Below are 18989 nucleotides of genomic sequence, written 5' to 3' on the forward strand. Positions count from 1 at the left end.
AAATTTTACTGTTTGTATTTTATTTTTATTTTTTGTGTGCATATAAATACAAAAAATGCAAAAACTATAAATTTCATTAAAATGTTTTGAAGTTCTCAAAATATAATTGATTGCTCCTGCCACCAGACCAGCCATTTGTGTACAAAATGCATTTTACCTGTCTGCCACATACAAAACAGACTGCTTTTTCACTCAATATCTGACTGCCTTTGTACGAAATGTTGTTGATGATTCAGTGATTTTTAGATAAAAAATAAAATAAAAAAATATATAAAAAAAAATTAAGAAAACAGTAAAAAATAAAATGAAAATTGGGTCTACTCGCTTAAAGACGCTCCCAACTTTTATTTTTTACCTCATTATCAACTACAGGTTTGTTTGTTATACACACATACGCACATTTGATTGTGTGTCGTATGTAAGTATGCGGCAGGATTCGTGCCACAATTTCAGGGCATTTGTTGTGTTGTTGGAATTTCTGTATTCCTTTGCTATCAAATTTTTACCCCAATGCGCACTGACAAAGCAAAGGCCAAAGCAACGAAAATAAAAATTAAAAAGCGAAATTCAGGCACGGCAAACCCCCAATGGGACACACGAATGCAGGCGTTTTATGATTTTTATATCTTTTGCTGCCTTTCTGCTTAATATCGCACCGTGTCTCTGCCTCAATCACTCGTCTGTTGCTTTGTTCCTTACTTTCAATTAAAGCATATAAAACAAATTGGAAAAAATAAGAAATTCTTCTACCTGTCTGCATCGTCGCAAACGAGTTCTGCTTGCTTGACATGACGCGCATGCGCTTATTTGCTATGCGTGCGTGCGTGTGTTTATAGGTTTTTTAAAAAATTTTTTTCGTAATTTTCGTGTTCTATGTTTGTGCATGCATTTGTTTGCCACACATAAATATTTTATTTGCTTTGTTTCGTATTTGCCGTAGATAATCAAATGCAATCGGGTGATGGCTATGTGGCAAGGCGGCAGACATACGCAGGAATCGACAGGTATGCCACAGGTAGTGGCATTGATTTTAACTGCTAGCAATAAAGCATAGAATGTGTGTGTGCATTTGCCTCTCTATCGCTTGTTACGTCAACTGCTTTCGACTGCTAGCGACGTAGGCATTTTTATTTCCATTAAGACGCCTTGAATTTCCGTTAAATCTACAACGTAGTTACATTCGTTGCAAATACTGGCATTCCATGCTGCTTTATTGAATTTTTCTAGCTGACTTTTTATGCAGTTTCTCTGCTACAAATTTCTATGGCGCTGTATCTATGCTACGACTAGTGTACTGTGTTTTTTTGCTTTGGTTCGCTTGGCAATTGGTATTAAATTAAATTGATTGGTTTTCTTTTGTTGAGATTTTTTTATTAAAGGAAAATTGATAAGTATGATTAATTATCTGGATTTTATTTTATATATTTTATTTTATTTTTATTTATTTATTATATTTTATTGTCTACATATTTTTTTATTAAATTTATTTAAAATTTTACTTATTATAAAAGCCTTATTTATTATATAAACCTTTTTTATTTTACTATATTTTATATTAGTTTCATTTTATTTTATTTTTTATTAAATTTTAATTTATATTTTATTTTATTTTTATTTTATTTTAATTTTATTTTTTATATGAGTTTTATTTATTTACTGGTTTTGTTTCATTTCATTTTACTTTATTTTTATTTTTACTTAAATTTTATTTTAATTTTGTTTATATTTATTTATTTCATTTTATATTATTTTTATTTTATTTATTTTTATATATACTTACTATTTTTGTTTCATTTCATTTTATTTATTATATTATGTTATATTATTTAGTTTTGTTTTATTAATTGCCTTCTTTTTTATATGTGTAATTTAGCATGTTTTTTATACTTTCGGCGTTACAATTCGCAATCTAAAAATTTTTTCTTGAATTTTATAGCCTTTCGAGTTAATTTTTGGCTTTGAATAAACAAAGGCTTTTAATTGTAACAATCAATATATATATGTGTATGTCCAATCAGAGTTGAAAGAGCGTTAATAATAGAGGTGATTGTGCTTTCAGTTTACACTTTATTTGCACATTTATCGCAAGAGTTTAAGAGAAGTATTGTAATTGTAAAAATATAAAAAAATTGTTCTATTAAAAAGCTGCAAAGGAATCGTTGTAGAATTATGTATGATTGAAATTTAATTTTTTTTTGCAATTTATTAATATCTTTTTCAATTTTTTTTTTGATTTTATGTGTAGTTTTCGATCAGCATATAAAAAATAAATCGATCAACTGAGTTATTGCATTTTTAAGTGAAAGGTGTTTTACAAAACGTAAGTCTCAATATAACTTGGTCTTATGTTAAGATAGAATTATGATAAATATTTTGTTTGTGTCTAAGAATGCTTGCAAACCTTCAATCAGAATTAATAAAATTTTTATCATCCCATTTTCAAAATATAGCTTAAAACAAATCATAATCTGGAATTTCATACAGCTGAAATTGCCAGCAAGTTAACACACACCAACTTATTTTGCTTTACTACAAATAAATTGTCACAAATAAGAACATATAAGATTTTTGAATTGAAAATTGCTCATATGTTATATATGTTAAAGAAATATTTTCCAAGAAATCGCAAAATATATTAAAATTTATATCACATTCGTAGAGAAATAAATAAGCATTCACTCATTAATGTGCACACGCAACGACTTTTTCGCACAATTTTCGCCAGCCGAAGGAAATTAAGCAGAAAAAAACGCTTTTGAAGTGTTCTTTCTACAGCGTACGCTACTCGTTGTTGTTGTTCTTGCGCTTGATGAGAATGATGTCATACATTTAATGATTCGTCGAAGCCTTTGTAGCATGCTGCGAATATTGGGCAAGCAGCCGCGGCAGGCGATATGTTGGCGTGACGCTGCCAACACTGGTGAGTTAATGAACTTGGCAAAGTGCTCGCTTAAGTGCTGTTGCTGTTTGCTGTTGTTTTTGTCAGCGCTTAATGAAAGCTTCCTTTTATTTAAAGTGAAGCGAAGTGAAGTTAATTCGCTACTATTATTATTATTATTATGTGTTGCTATTATTGCTATTTTCGTACTACTAATGCCTACATTTGAAAGGTTCTTTCAAGCATTTGCTTTTGTGCTGCGGCCTGGTGAAGGAAATCATATTTGGTTCAGCATGGTGAATTAAGTGAGTAAGCGGCGAGAATGAGAGTGTGAATGTGTGTGGAAAAGTTTGAAAAATTTTAATTAAGTTTTAGTGGGCATGTGTTACATAAGCGATTTTAAAAGTTATTTAAAATTGAAAAAAAAATAAAATAAAAAATAAAATAAAGTAAAATAAGCAAATTTGTTAACAGATAAAAGTATTTAGAAAAAATATTTTCGCTATTCATTTCGTTAAATTTAAAGGGCTTAAGCCTTAAGTAAATTATTTCTATGTATGTTCTATTTTAATGTTACAGAAACTTGTAGAAAAAATAATAAAAATTTATTTTTCAGAAAAATATTATTTAAAAAGGTTGTAAAATAATGGATATGCACCAGAAAAATAGTTCCAAAAATTTTAAAGAGTCCTAAAAATCCAAGCGAAAACTGCTTTTAAAAGTTATAAAAAAAGGAAATAGTAACAAAAAAAAAAAACCAAAAAAATGTAAAAGAAAGCAATTTCATATATTCATTTTATAAGCCAACTTTTGCAATAATTTATTACCGACACATGCGTGCCAAAAAAAGTTTCGATATACATGCGCTGTAACCTTTCATTTTACCTGACCAAAAAACATAAAATTTTACAAACGAAAAAAAATTTCAAAAAAGTACCGAAAAACATTTGCCACACGCGCGTATCCTTTCACATCCCTTCCGCGCTTGCCAAATCGACATCGCCAACTTAACAACGGCCTAACGGAAGTTTTCGGCGGCGTTACTGCGTCAAACCAAACGCTTCACTAGAGCATTTAGATAGTTGTCTTTGCTTTTGTTTAAGGAAATGGTATGAAATGAAGCGTAGTAATAAAGAAGCAGGCAAAATGAGAGAAAACACTCGATAAAGCAACAACAGCGTTGGAGAAATGGCAAGCGTATGTATGTAAGTACCAGCAGCGGCGGAAGAATTATTAGCGGATGTGGCTAACAGTTAACGATCAAACGCAGCAAACGCAACAGATGTGCCAAACGAAAAATTGGCGGGCGAGCGCAAAGTGCGCAAATGCCGACTGGAGAGGGTTGCCAGAAGGCTTTGGCAGTGAAATTCGCAGCGCGGCGGGCAATTTGAAAGACAAACACAATTTTTATTTTACTTTATGGCAAATAAGCAACTGCTGCAGCACTTTTTGTTGTTTTATCTAAGCTTTTTTTTTTATTGCAGTGTATTAAATGACAATTAGAGTGTTGTTGTTGTTGCTGCTGCTGCTGCTCTGTCTACAGTCATTTCGATTTCCGTTTACATGGTGATTTGCAGAAATTGGCTGTCAATTTTTGTTGTTGTTGTATTTTTTACTAATTTATTTATTTTATATTTTTATTTTTATTTTTCAAGCAATCGCTTTACTCTTACGTTGTACCCTTGAGCCCCGTTTAAGACTGTGAAAAATTGCAACTTCATCATATCATCACCTGCTCATCAATTTCTGCTTTCGCTGCTGTAGTTTTGCGCAGCGTGTGATCGTTGGCGGACACTTGTTGTGCTGCGCTTCTGCAGATTTTTGTACAAGTGACTTTGCATTCGAATATGTATATAAATGTATATATATATATGTATGTATGTCCGTAGCTATAAGCGGTACATATGAGTGTGTGAATACATAAATGAAGCACATAAAACACTTCAAAGGTCCGCTCTTTGGCTGAGTGCTAGTAAAAGTAGTGTACACTTCTAGCACTTCTAAATTTATGTGAAAAAATTAATATTTCTTCGTTACTTTTGCCATAAGGAAGTTTTGCTTTTATGGCAAAAATATGGAGAATTAAATTTTTATTTCAATTTTTCAAAGTGTTCGCTGACTAAGCCAATAAGAAGCAATTATGGCGACCAAAATGTAGTTAGACTCACAAATTAAAATTATAACTTGAGCAAATAGCAGTAAATTAGTATAGATTTACAATTAAAAATATATACACCTATCCAAAAAGTACCTTAACTGATTGCCAAAGCACTTTTTTACGAAGAAACCGCACATTAAATTCTAACACTTTAAGTTGGCTGCGCTTATCGAACATTAGCAAATCGTAAAATCTTGCACAGATATCAATAATTTTCTATAGTTAAAGAAATGGAGAAATAGAAAAGCCAAAGCTAGAGAAATTGTAGTCGGCCTGTAAAAGCGCCTATACAAATAGACACAGCCTTATATATCTAGATACACACATACATAAATATATTTATATTGTATTTAGCAAAGCATTGAACTTATCATTGCCGCTTTATCACCACACGCCTAAGCAAATTACAGCACAGATAGCGCTCGTGATAGCCAGCACTGGCGAGCGTGTGTTTGCCTGAGTGTTTGCGCATGCGCGCAACTAAGACTTTGCGCTAATAAAATGCTAGCATTGTGCTTTGTTGCGAACTCGCCAAATAACATTATTTTTTCGTAGCATTAGCGCTGCTCAGATCTTGATTGCATTCTGTAATTGCTGGTTCAATTTTTTCGACTATTTCGTGCAATTCTCTCTACTTTTATTTGCCTGTAAATGGTTTACAGTTTATTGCCATTTGTTTGTATATAAGTGTGTGGCGATTGTTATTTAACTTCTTGGAAGTGTTAATTTTATTACGGTAATTGTTTTTGTTGTTATTGACGCACGGCTATTGCTCGATTCTGTGGTTAAAAATGCTAGTGGTTGTTGATATGCTAAATGCTGAAAAAAATGTTCAATTTCAAATGGACAATTTGGCGCAGACTGGCAAATATATTGATTTTAGCTTATGGAAATGCAAAGATTTGAGAAAAAAAAAAAATTCAAATGAAATTTGAGCAGTGAAAAATTAATAAATTTGACAGGAGACTGTTTCAATTTTAAATTTGTTTGTAAAAACAAATATTTTTAAGATTTTTTGTTGAAACAAAATATTTGAAATTTTATTTTTAATTTTTAGTTCGAAATTTTTTATTTTAATTACTAAGAATTCAATTTTAAATTTTAGGTTTTAAGTGTTAGGTTTTAAGTTTTAAGTTTATGTTTTAAGCTTTAAGTTCTAAGTTTTAAGTTTTAAGTATTAGATTTTAAGTTCTAATTGTTAAGTATTAAGTTTTATGTTTTAAGTTTTAAGCTCTAAGTTTTAAGTTTTAAGTTCTAATTTTAAAATTTTAAGTTTTAAGTGTTAGGTTTTAAGTTCTAAGTTTTAAGTTTTAAGTTTTAAGTTTTATGTTTTATGTTTTAAGTTTTAAGTTTTAAGTTGTAAGTTTTAAGTTTTTGTTTTACATTTTTTTATTTGGAATTTAGGCACATACATATATATATCTCAAGTATACGAGCAAGAAAATTATCCTAGAACAAAAAACTTAAGCAACGAACTTCACACATTTTTGTTTTTCTCTATTCTGAGCATATTTATGCTAAGAAACAGACTATGACTTTCATATTTTACCTTTTTGTTTTTGTGAGTTTTAACCTTCTCATAGAGCAGACACAAAATCTTCGCTGTTACCACCCAAGAGTCATTAGGCCGAACCTGAGCAGAAATAAACTCTGGTTCACACTTATACATATGTATGTATATTTCTTAAAGCTGGCTTGGCCGGTTTCCAGTATTAAGAATCTCTTTCAATGCTGCTGGTAGGCGTAAAAAGTTGGCTTAGCTAGCTCGGTAGTGAGTGTGTTGCAAGAGCCATTTTTCCATTATCGATTTCCTTTTGCCTATTTATAAAAGCCATTACAGAAGGCAGCAAAGAAGGCGCTGCCGAGTAGGAAGAGGAGAGCGCAGTGTTCTTTGCATTTGCCATTTGCGTGGCAGCTAGGGACGCTGCGGTATTACGTGTATAAGCGCGCGCGCACACACCAACAGCGCTTGTGGCATGTATGTACATATGTAAGTATGGGTGTGTATGTGTATGTGTGCGTGCAATGTTAATGTCGATGATTAACATAATGGCGTTACTAGTTGCTGTAACTTGGAATGAAAATCGCAGCGCAGCAGCAAAACCGCGCTTAGCGGAGGTGAGCAAGTAAATATAAGGGAAGCGCTACGACTGCTCGTGGTGGCAGAAGAAGGAGTTGAAGCTGGCTGCGAGTGGCCAGAACGTTTGTGTGTTCGTAAACAGTGCAGCGCAGCGTAACTCATTCACCAGACCGTGGCGCATTAAGTGCTTTGTTTGTGAATACAGAATGCTTATTGTTGAATAACAAGCATACAACAACAAAAAAATATGACAAGCACTAAGCGCTCGGGTATCTAAAATAGGCAGACCGCAAAGCCAACTGCTTGGGAAGAAAACTCCGGCCGAGAAGGCTGTTGTTGGCTAAAGAAAACTCTAAACGAGGTGGCAATGAAGTTGCGTGTGTATGTCGGTGTGCTGGCAAATGTGGAATGCGACATAGAATGGTGAAGATGCGGCGCAAATTCTGAGTGCCAGCGAGAGCGCCCAGCGGTTAGTGAGGTGTGCGTGTGCGAAAAGTATGCGGTTTTAGTTCTTTTCTATTTTGTTGGAAGGGCTGAGACAAAAGCAAAAATATGCGAAAAGCGCAGAGAAAATTATTTAGTGGTAGCAAATTACGTTGTTAACAGTAAAGTGGGTAGAAATGTTGGTAGAAGAGTTGAAATTTGTTTTTTTTATAATTTTTGGTAATTTTAGAAACATTTATAAGCGTTAAATATTTTGAAAATTTTACTTGCGAACTTAAAAAAACTTAATAAAAAAATAAATTAAATTAAAGTAATTTAATTAAATAAATTAACTTAATTTTTTATTTATTATATACAATTATATGTATTCATTGAATGTTTTCAATTATGTAAATTATTTTTATTTAGAAATAACCTTCTTGCAGCACATTTAGGCAGGAATCCCAAAATCGTATACACACACATACATCCACACAGCTAAAGCGTTGTCAAAATGTGGGAAATGTCTGTATCTTCAAAATCATATGCAAAAAATGCAAGCCGCTGGCGTGAAATTAGACTCAGTCTAAGCACGCAAGCCGTGCAAGTTGCTGTAGAAGTTATGGACAAAGCTCACGCTTGATGATTCTTGGCGAACTTCCAAGCTGAGTTGGCTGACAGGCATAACTAAGAGACTTTAGTGCCACCACTCACTACTCAGGCCTCTGAAATCGCACACACACACAGCTATGTGCATATGTAAGTATGTGTGTAAGTGAAGACCTATTCACTCATAAATTCCTACTAATCTTTTCTGCTACCCTCAGCCTTAATAAGTATCTACTTTTATTCTTGTATGAGGCTTATTATTATATTTTCTTCTTTTTATGCTGGCATTTCTCGCCGGTTGTGTGTTTTGCTTAGCGCTCGGCTTAATTAATGGTGAAATGAAAGAAATAATTAATTATTGCATGAGTTTTAGATATTAGACAGAACAAAACAGCGGAGTTAGTATGAATGGGAAAATCAGTGAACGGCGACCAGTGAACGCACAGCAGCAGACATACATATATATACGCATATATAAACTTCTATGTATATATGTATAAACATATATGCACATAATGGCTTAGCTGGAATTTGCGCTAAAGCTGGAGTAGGGGTCAACGAGGCAAATGAAGAACTTCACATACTTCGTACATGTATGTATGTGCTAAACATATGTAGCTTCTGCTGTGGCTGCTTGCCCATTACAAGAGGCAACTTAAGCAGTTTGTGCGCATGCGTGTGTTTCGCGCAAAGTCTATTTTATGCGAAATATTTTTGTGTGAAAATTACACTCCCTTCTGTATAATTTCTTGTCTTTATTATTTTCGCAAGCAGACATTATAATTATTATTATTATACTTGTATGCTGCTTGCTGAGGGTAAACAAGTGTACGAGCTGCCAGTTGTGTGTTTTAATTAATTAAAGTGTTTATTTTTCCTGACAAATATTTAAAACAATTTTTTTTTGCATTAAATTAAATACTTGAGTATGAGTGGCTCAAAAGAACACTTCAGCAGAGAAAAGTATTAGAATAACATAATATTAGATTAGCTGCCTAAATTTAGGCAATAATTGTAAAAAATTTTTTTTTGTTTATGTAGAACAAATTAGTACAATTCTTCCAAAAAAATTTTATTTTTCGATTTTTAATAAAAAATTTTAATGTAATTACAATGTAAAATCAATTTGTAGCCTAAATGTATACTACATTTTCCGATAGAAATAACTGGTCGTATCATGACATTCTCATACCAGTTATAGGTAAGTCAAAAATTTCTAAAGCATTTGTATTTAGAACTCCCCAAATTGTTAAAATTAAGAAAGTTGTCAAAAATATGTTTAAAATTGATTTGCTACCAATTTGAAACAATTTAGAACTGCCCTTGCATACTTTTAGGCTTGCTAAGCAGTTTTATTTAGATTTAGATGCTCGGATAATGAACTATTTGCTAAGAGTTTATATTATTCTAAGCCTGTTTCTAAATTTTTAGCAGGATTTTTAAGATTCCGTGTGTTTAGCATACTTTTAGGCTCGATATAATAGAAATTTTGATAATAACCTTTATTAAATTCAAACTATCTGGCGAAATTCTATTTTTTTTATTATAAAAGTATATTAGAAGCATTTAAAAATTAAAATGATAAATATATGTTACATTTGTTGCATACCTTAAGGCTGATTAAATTTTAAATTTAATTTTGGTGTCATATATTGGGCTGTACTCTCTTTAGAATCTGCTGTTGTGATTTCTTTTTCACTATTCATACAGTAATATGTAATATTTGTACTATTTAAGCTTTCATCCGGCAACACCAACTGAAATGCAGTAAATTGCCCAGAACCCCCCAAAAAAAATATATAGCGATTAAAGTGTAATAATTTTCCACTCAATTACACTAATATACAATAATGTACATAATTAACAAACCCATTCAGCAACGACAGAGTGGTCAAAACAAGCCATTTAGATAACAAGATTAAGCTAACCGAATGGAAAAAGCACTAAAAGTTTACACACCATTCATTAGCATATTTAGACTCTTTTCGGTGAGAGGAAAACTATAAGATTCCTAATGTTTCATTCATAAGCTCCACAAAGTCATTTGTACAACTAAATTAAAATCAACAGTGCGCGTAGTTATGCTGACAACTGAGAAAAATGATGACCAAAACAAAAGCGCGGCTGAGAAAATTATAATATGCGGCCGAAGAAAGCACAGCTTTTTGGGGGAAATTAATGTTTATAGCCTGCATATATAATTTGTATTAGAATCTACGCATGCGTGGCTACAATTAAGCTATAAACGAGTGAGATAAGCGTTGGCGGCGGTTGCAGAGCAGCGGAGTCGCTGCAGACAGCGTAAGCCAAGTGAGCTTGGGGGCTTTGATTAAATAAGCCGATGAATTCTGACACTTTTTATTAATTGATTCCACTTTGTTTACTTTTTATTGTAATCGCTTGTGGCTGGTGCTACATAGCAGCAAATAAAAATATCAGAAAGTATGGTAACCCAATTAGAAAGGGAAACAGTTAAAAATTGACAGTGAAAAAAGTTCACGAAAAGTTCGAAAGCATTTAGCATTTGAATTGTAAACAAATATTATTAAACTAGAAGTCTGCGCGCTGGCTACAAGCACACACATACACACACATATATCAGCTCTTACTGAAGCTGTGCCAGCCAAGCGTTGTTGCTGTTGTTGCACGAGACAAGCTTACTCTGAGGTAACTGCGCCATTACCGCTGCTACTTTCATTCGAAGGTGAAAGAGATTACGTAAGCAAGCACAAAAAAAAAAATAAGTGGAAAAGAAGTATTAAATAAAAAGGTAAGACACTTAGAAGAATTGCTGCCACAACAGCCGCGTGACGAGGCAAACGTGTAAACAGTCATGCGGCCAGTCAGGAGGAAAGAAAGTCGTAAACAAGTAAGAATGCTAAGTAAGACGACAACAGCAAAAAAATACATAAACAACAACAAGTAGTACATATATGGCAATAGTTGGCTGGCTGGCTTGCTTGTTGTTATTGGGCACGCTGGAATGGCGGCGAAAATTCTACTGAAAGCGCTGTGAGGCTTTGACTTTTTTGTTATTTGTTTTGTTTTTTTTTTTTAAATTTTTGCTTTCACACACACACGTACATACATACCTCATGCTAGTGTAACGAAACGTTAGACTTAAGTAACAAACAGGCTAACTGGCTGTCTGTCAGGCTGAGTGCCAGCCGCGCACGCTGAAAGATTGACTTTGGCCGGTTACTTTGTGGGCTTGCGATGTGATCGCCGCGGCATTCACGTACGCGCTCGTGGTGTTTCGTATCTGTGTGTGTGCGTGTGCATGTGTGTGTTTGCGGCCATTTCGTTGATGGCGTTGATTAGTTGCGCTTCATTCTTCATTCTAGCCGAGGTGGTAAAAGCGCATTCACATTTTGTTGTGTAATCGCACACACACACGCACATATGCATACGTGTCTGAATACATAATAATAAGCGACAAATGAATGATTGAACGAGAAATGTTGTTGGCTTTCAAGTTGCTTTTCTGGCGAAAAATTGATTTCAGAAGAAAGACAAACAAAAGTTGCGTAATTAAAATTATACGAGTTTAGTTTTTATGAGTGCGATTGGAGATGATGGGTTATAAAACTTCGAAGAGAATTTTATGCGAAAAATTGAGTGTAGAGTGTTTCTAGTTAAAGTTGGTTATCAATATTTCGTGACCAAATGGAAAAAAATTAAAAATATATTATAAATTAAAAAAATTTTATATAATAAAAAACACCTTTATATTAAGTAAATTTTTTAGTGAGTTGTTCATTTAATTGATTAAAAAAATTGTTTTAAAAATAAAATATTTTGTTGGAAATAGTATTCTATAAAATGTGTAATAAATTAATTTTAATTAATATGTAAAAAAATTTTTTTTTTGATTTTTTTTGTTTGTTGTGAAAACAGCAAAATTTTTAATGTAACAATAATATTACGCATAAAATCTTATTGAATGTTTTTAAATGTATGCTATTTTTCTAATTTTTCGTATAAAAATAAAAGTTACTATATTTCTAGTATTTTTTTGAATAAATTTACAACAACAAATTTACAACAATATTCATATTTAACAACAATTATTGTGTTAGACATATGTTTTGGCTCAGAATGTTTTTTATTAAGAATATTAAAAAATTAAAAAATAATAATGTTCGTGAATAAAAAAATATTGTTTTTTAAATTTTTTAATTTTGTTTTAATTCTGTAATATAAAAATACTTTTTTTTAATAAATTAAAATTAAGACAAAACATTTTTTTAAAGAAAATAAAAAAAAGTTTTTGAGATTTTTAAGAAAATAAAACAATAATTATTTTGCGTCCATTTTTTTTAGTAGATAATTTTTATTTTGTTTTAAAAATTTAGATATATATTTTTGGTAGAAAAACAAAAAAAAAATTGTTTATTTTAAAATTTAAATGTTTTTAATTCTGTTCAAAACGCTGTTTCTTTTAAACAAATTAGAAATTAAAAAAGTTGTTTTATTAAGAACAATAGTAAATATTTTGTTAATGTTTTTAAGAAAATACAAATTTTTTATATTCTCTTTTGATAGTATAATATTTGGTTTGGCTTAAAAAAAAAATTTAAAGCAAATATTTTTTGGTGAAGAAAATAAAAGTTTGTTTCGTTTGTTTAATATACTTTAATTTTTTTATATGCAATGCTAAAAAAATTTGCTTTTTTAACAAATGAAGGCTATGAAAAATTATTTCTTAAGCAAATTAAAAAAAGTTGTTTTTTATTTAAATTTTCTTTATTAAATAATATATATTTTCGTTTAAGAAAATTTAAAACAAATTTATTTTTTTGGTAAAGAAACTCAAAATGAAGCAGTCAAAGCTAATTTGAAACTACAATAATTATTATTAATTAAAAAATTTTCAAATATAATTTAACATTTTTACTTTCTATCAAGCATTAATAAAGTACGGAAATATACTTTCAATGCAATTTATTCACTTTTAAGAAACAAAATATCTGCTTCAATTTGCCTTTATTTGCCAAAATAGCAAAGAACGCTTTAATTTTTTGCAATAATTTTTATAATTAATTAATTAATTTACATATTTATGACATAAAATGACGTTATCGCATAAATATAAGTATATTTTTTATTGTAGAAATCCATTATGGCGTATGAATGCCTCAATGCAATGAATGAAAATATAATAAATCGCCACATTAAACGAATTTATTTCAGTTCACAATTATTTGCGAGCACAATAAGTGCCTGCACTAAGCAAATCACAACATAAATGCAAACAAAGCGCACAGAATCAAAGCGAATGAAACAGAATGCAAAAGCGACATTTAAACTGTCGTTGACAATCACTCATTTCGGGCAATCACTCAGCGGCAACAGCATGCACGCCTTTTATTGAGCGCGACGGTAGCCATTCAAATAGCAAAATGCGCAAGCATGTAAGCGGAGCGTGTAGGTGTGTGGGTGCTGGCAGTCAATCAGGCCGGAGTCAAGCGGGCTGGCCGTCATTCATACGGTTAATGCGCTTTGAAACATTTGCAAATTTTGAATTTTGCATTGTTTCGCTGGCAAAGCGATAAACAATTATTCCAGAGCTAAATTATGGCACTAACACAAACAAATACACATATATGTATATAGATGTATGTGAGTTGTTGCTTGCTGGCAATATAAGGCAAACACACCCCCATGCAAAGCAGCTAAATGGAGTGCGCTGAAATAATAATGATCGCAAGAAATTAAATGAGCAAAAAATTACAGAAAAACGTGCACAAAAACAACAAAAAAAGTTGAAATGAAAAAGCAGAAATAAGAGATCATTACATTTGCGCAGCTTCAATTGTTTGTTGTCGCTACAATTTCATGAAATTTGCATTTGTGCACCCTAAGCTTTCAAGTCTCGGTTTTTTTCCCTTCTACCCAGTGGTGATTTTTTGCGCCAGCGCGCTTCTGAGGGTGTGCTTTTTATTTGCGCACTAAATTTCGCGAGGGCAAATGCTGGAGTAAAGTAAAATAAAGTGATTTCTTGTTGTATGTATATATAGATATATATAGCTCTTTTGTCACTTTTGAGTTGCAAGGGGTTTGCATGTGTCAAACTGTCGTATTTGTTGTCAAATTGTATGCGCTTAGCGACGGCGAACGCGAGTAAGCGCGGCTCATTTGTTGGCCAGCGTTTAGTTCTCGGCTTTAGAGATAAATATGTGCGATACAAATAATAATGTTGTGTGGTTGTTATTGTTGTTTTAACAAAATGGGTGTTGACCAATTGTTGTTTGCTATTAATTAGTTTAGATGGTTTTTATCGCCAATTGGCAATCGGACAGACTGTGATATACACATGTGGAGTGCGGCAATGACTTAATTAAATCAGTAAACAAGCGAAATTATTACACAAAAAATAAAATAGAAAAAAGTGCTTTAATGCTTTAATGTATACACAACAAAGTGATAGTTAATTAAATATTTATTGCATGTAATTATATTATAGAAGCTTGCAAATGAAGACTAAAAATGTTGGAATATATTTGAACGAAAGCCGCTCAACTCGATTTTTTTTATATATTGCTCTTCAAAAAAAAAAAAAAACTAAACATAAATATATACCATATATGTATATTTTTTTGAACATAAGAAAATATTTTCATTAAAATTAATTTTAATTAAAAAATTTTAATTTTTATTCAAAATATATTTTTTCACAGTTTAATTTTAATTAATTAATTTTAACTCAAAGCTTAATTATTTTCAATAAAAATTAAAAAAAAAATTTATTAAAATCAATATTGGCTATGTACAAAATGTTTTTTTTTTAAATTATTTTTTAACATATGCGTATACAGATATCTAACTCTTACTTATAATTCTATAAATTCCCCATTTATTAGCAATTTGTTCTTTATTTATTTATGTGTCTTTTTTTGCTAATTTTTTTCGTGTTTCTGCATAGACAATTGTGTTCTAACAACGTGCTTTTATCATTGCTCTTTAAAATAGTTGAAAATCTATTTTTGTACAAAAGACTTAAGCAGCGAACTTGTTTAGACTCGTAGTATTAAGCAACTCCTTATATAAATATATGATTAGAAATAAAAATAAACGGTATATTTGCGTAATAACGAGAGTGATACGCATTTGAATATTTTTTCAACTATTTTTTGCTAATATTCAGAAAACTAAAAAAAAAATCTGTTTAGAATAATTTATGGTTATTGTAGTGCAGCAATGGAAAGTATGTATATGCATTAAACAGAGTAACTTCACTGGAAGTTAATTTAGCACTAATTAGTTAGAATGAGTATAGAATTTAAGAATGTATTTATATTTTGCAAATAAAATTCAATTTCGCTGTTTTCGAAAGTTCTTAATTCTGATTTAAAAGTTTAAATACTGGTTTATGGATTTTGAAAAATTTGTTTGCCTTTTTTTGCGTTTAGTTTTAATTGAATAAATATTTGAAGGCATGCTTAAGCAAAAAATAGTTCAGAATTGAAGCAAAGATATAAAGAATTTATGAAGATATAAAACCAATATTAACATCTTGGCTTAAGAAAAGTAGTTTAAATAAAAATATTTTTTGAACATAAAAAAAATATTAAAAATATCGATTTTTTATGGATTTGGAAAAAGAAACTGCCGGATTTACGGATACTTTAAATTTTTTCCTGGAACTCAGACTGGCAAACTAATTATGCTTGTTATCAGAAAACATAAATGCGTTAGATATAAATATCCATCGCGAAAAAATTAAATATTCCACCAAACACCAATTCTTTGATTCTTTTAGCAAATATAGGTAAGAGAAATATAATATATTGCATTAAAGGTCCATAAAATTTTGCTTAAAATATGTAATAACATTTTCTAAATTTTTCATATATCCTCATTTACTGTAGAATTTATATTTTAGTGGAAAATTATTATTTTAAAATTTTTTCCATTCGATAAATATGTGTTTTTTTATATTTCCATTAATTTTACTGTCGAAAAGGTATTCAACAACTTAGTCAGAAAACCAATATACTTTTTTGTTGAAAAAAAAATTGCTTTGATTGTCCGAAAGCCAGATAGAGAAAACAACATAAAAGACTTTAGTCACGAACTTGCGCGGACTTCTTTTGTTTATAAATTTTTAATATTTCATATTTTTTATAATTTATTTGCTATTTAAGTATTTATTTCGAACAATTTTTCACTGTTTTTATTGCTTTTGTTTAATTTTTATTGATTATATTAAATAAAATGAAATTTTTAATTTTATATTCAACGAAGTTCGTTTCATAAGTCTTTTGTATTTTTTTATATGAAACAATGTCAAATGTTTCCGTTTCAACGCAGAGCATAACATACGCATAAGAAAAGAACCCTACGCTACATAAAATTCTATTTCTTCTTCTTCTCTATTCTATATTTATATCTAAATTACACAAACACTTCACAGAGCAAAGCAGAAATCGAGCAAAATTGTTGAACTTACCTTCAGCAGCGTCAGCAGCGTTATCACTATTATTGAACTTCTTCTCTTGCTGTTGTTGCAATTGTAGTTGTAATTGTTGTTGGCCGAAATAGTAACGTCGATGATGGAAGCGCTTGCGCGAAAGCGGCGGCGTATTTGGAGCTGTGGTTTCTGCTGTTTCTGTTGTTGTTGTTGCTGTTGCTTGTGCCTCTGTTGTTGGTTTCACCAGGAGATTCACTGGTTCTTCACTTGCCACATTGGCTGTCTGCGTGTCCTCGATATCTGCCGACACGGTTGTTGTTGCTGCTGTTGTTGGCGATATGCTGCGCTTGGCTACCAGCAAGGGAGTTGCTGCCTCCGCCTTGCCCAACGGCTCAGGCGTCTTGGGTGGTTGCACCGGTGCCGGTACAAGTGCTGGTGGTGGCGGCGAGGGTGTGGTGTGTGCTCTAAAGCCACTATGTAGGTCGAGTTGGTGTCGAGCTGGTGGCGTGTACGAGTGTGTGGCACCGGGCGTTGCGTTCGACTTGCCATTGTTCACCGGTGGCGAAGGACTCAACGGTGGCACCAAGCGATCATCTTCGTTTTTGTCCTGCAACAGATTCTGTGATTCCAGCAGGCGTTGTTGCTGCTGGTGCAGCCGATTCTTGATGAGAAAAATTTTCGGCATTTTAAGGGTTGTGTGTTCGTTTCGGCAAAGTGTTTATGTTGGTAATTTTTTGATAACTTTATTTATCTTTTCACTGGGTTTGAAATATTGTAGTCATAGTTACTACCAGCAAAACACTAATCCACGCTGTGTGTTTTTGCTGGAGCTACGTGCCACTGTGTTGTTGTACACAGTCGGTGTGTATTTTCGAAAATTCTTTTTGGAAAATATTTGATTTTTTAATGCGTTCACTTATGTGTAATTTTTATAAAAATTCACTATTTGTTGACTGCGCGCATGCGCCATTTCGTACACTGCACAAAGTATTCCTATTGAAATTTTATATTTAAAAAAAAAATATTTTTTTTAAATTTTATATATTTGAAAAAATTATTTTTTGCCTAAAAAATTTTTTTTTGGACTAAAAATTCTTTTGGTCAGAAATTTTTTACTTAATTTCTTTTTCATGCAATTTTTTTCTGGTAGTTTTAACAATATATTTTTTGCTCAAAAATTTATGAACACACTTTCAATGTTTTTTAATTGCGTCTTTTTTTTTCTTAAAAATTACATTTTATTTTCCAGTATTTTTTGAACACAAATCTAGTGTTTGATTTTCTGTACGGGCAGTTTTTTGTTTTTGAGAACAAAATGTGTATATATTCGTATTTTGAATTAATCTTTTTTTAAATTGTATTATTACAGGATACTTTCTGTTTTTTCAAATATTTTTTAAAAAATATTTTTAATAATTTGTTTAATCAAAAATTGTTTTACATAATTTTTTAATTCATTTCATAATTTTTTTACACAAAAAATTCTTTGCTAACCTCGAGGCTAATAATCCTTTGTATGCGCGTTAGAACCACAATTTTCATATAGAATTTAATATTTTGCACTTCTCACAAAATTTCACTTCACTTCGCCTATTTCAGATTTTCAGCCTTTTGCTTAATGCCTTAGAGCTTGTTTCTGTTTCCTTGCATGTTTTTCTGGCAGTAGGAAAATTCTATGCTATAAAAATGTATGGACACTTATATGTGTGTATGTATGTGTTTGCTTTTCAACTTAGAACTTCAGCAAGATCAAGTGGTGATACACTGTTAGTTTGATTATTGCAAAACGACGAACGCGATATGGAAGCGCTACACGCGTGTATCCTCAACGCTGGATCGTCTCTTACTGTATTCCAGCGGTACTCGCGCACAAGCAGTTAGTCCAAAGTTAGCCCGTTGTGCGGACGCTGCCGATGCCGTCAATCAGCAGCAGCGGTTCATCCAATACCCACACACGCTCACACACAGGTGTGTGAGTTTAGGCGCAAGTGTGTAAAAATTATAGTTCAACGCCGACAATGTCGGGCAACGGTGGCGCATCGGCACTTTTACACGGCCGCTCGATCGTTGGCGTTTCGCTAGCGACCGTCGTCACTTCGTCTTTTCAACGAACACTCATAAGAACTAAGCGAGTGTGAGTGTGTGAGTGCCGTTGTTAAAAGTTCTTACTTTTGTCACTAATATATTTTCATAGTAAGTTGTTGTTATTGTAAATGCAGAAAAACACCGTAAGCCGCAGTGTAACGTACGAGCAGCGTATGCGGTTAGAACTGAGCGCGACACTCGACCGATCAGCGTTCTAAGCCACTTTTCAAGCGCGCGCGCTCTCTCTGCCAAACCTCGATTGCGTGCCAAAGTGGGTTGACGCAGCAGAGTGCCGCGTGTGTGTATTGGTGCTGAGTGAAGGTGATCTTGGCTCAGGTGAGCC

The 18989-nt window shown here is 31.9% G+C and overlaps 1 protein-coding gene across 2 annotated transcripts in view; it reads right to left on the reverse strand.

Moving 5' to 3' along the window:
• Positions 1–17526, reverse strand: part of ovo (transcriptional regulator ovo) — a 72017-nt gene extending 54491 nt beyond the window's left edge. Inside the window, exon 1 of one of the 2 annotated variants that reach the window (XM_036362481.2) lies at positions 16601–17526. In XM_036362481.2, coding sequence (XP_036218374.2) covers positions 16601–17246 — 646 coding nt within the window. In that variant the 5' untranslated portion in view covers positions 17247–17526. The remainder of the gene's footprint in view (positions 1–16600) is intronic. The other variant, XM_036362482.2, reaches the window with a different exon arrangement.
• Between the last annotated feature and the right edge of the window lie 1463 nt (positions 17527–18989).

The sequence above is a fragment of the Bactrocera oleae genome, chromosome 5, assembly GCF_042242935.1.
Source record: "Bactrocera oleae isolate idBacOlea1 chromosome 5, idBacOlea1, whole genome shotgun sequence".
In the NCBI taxonomy this organism is placed as follows: domain Eukaryota; kingdom Metazoa; phylum Arthropoda; class Insecta; order Diptera; family Tephritidae; genus Bactrocera; species Bactrocera oleae.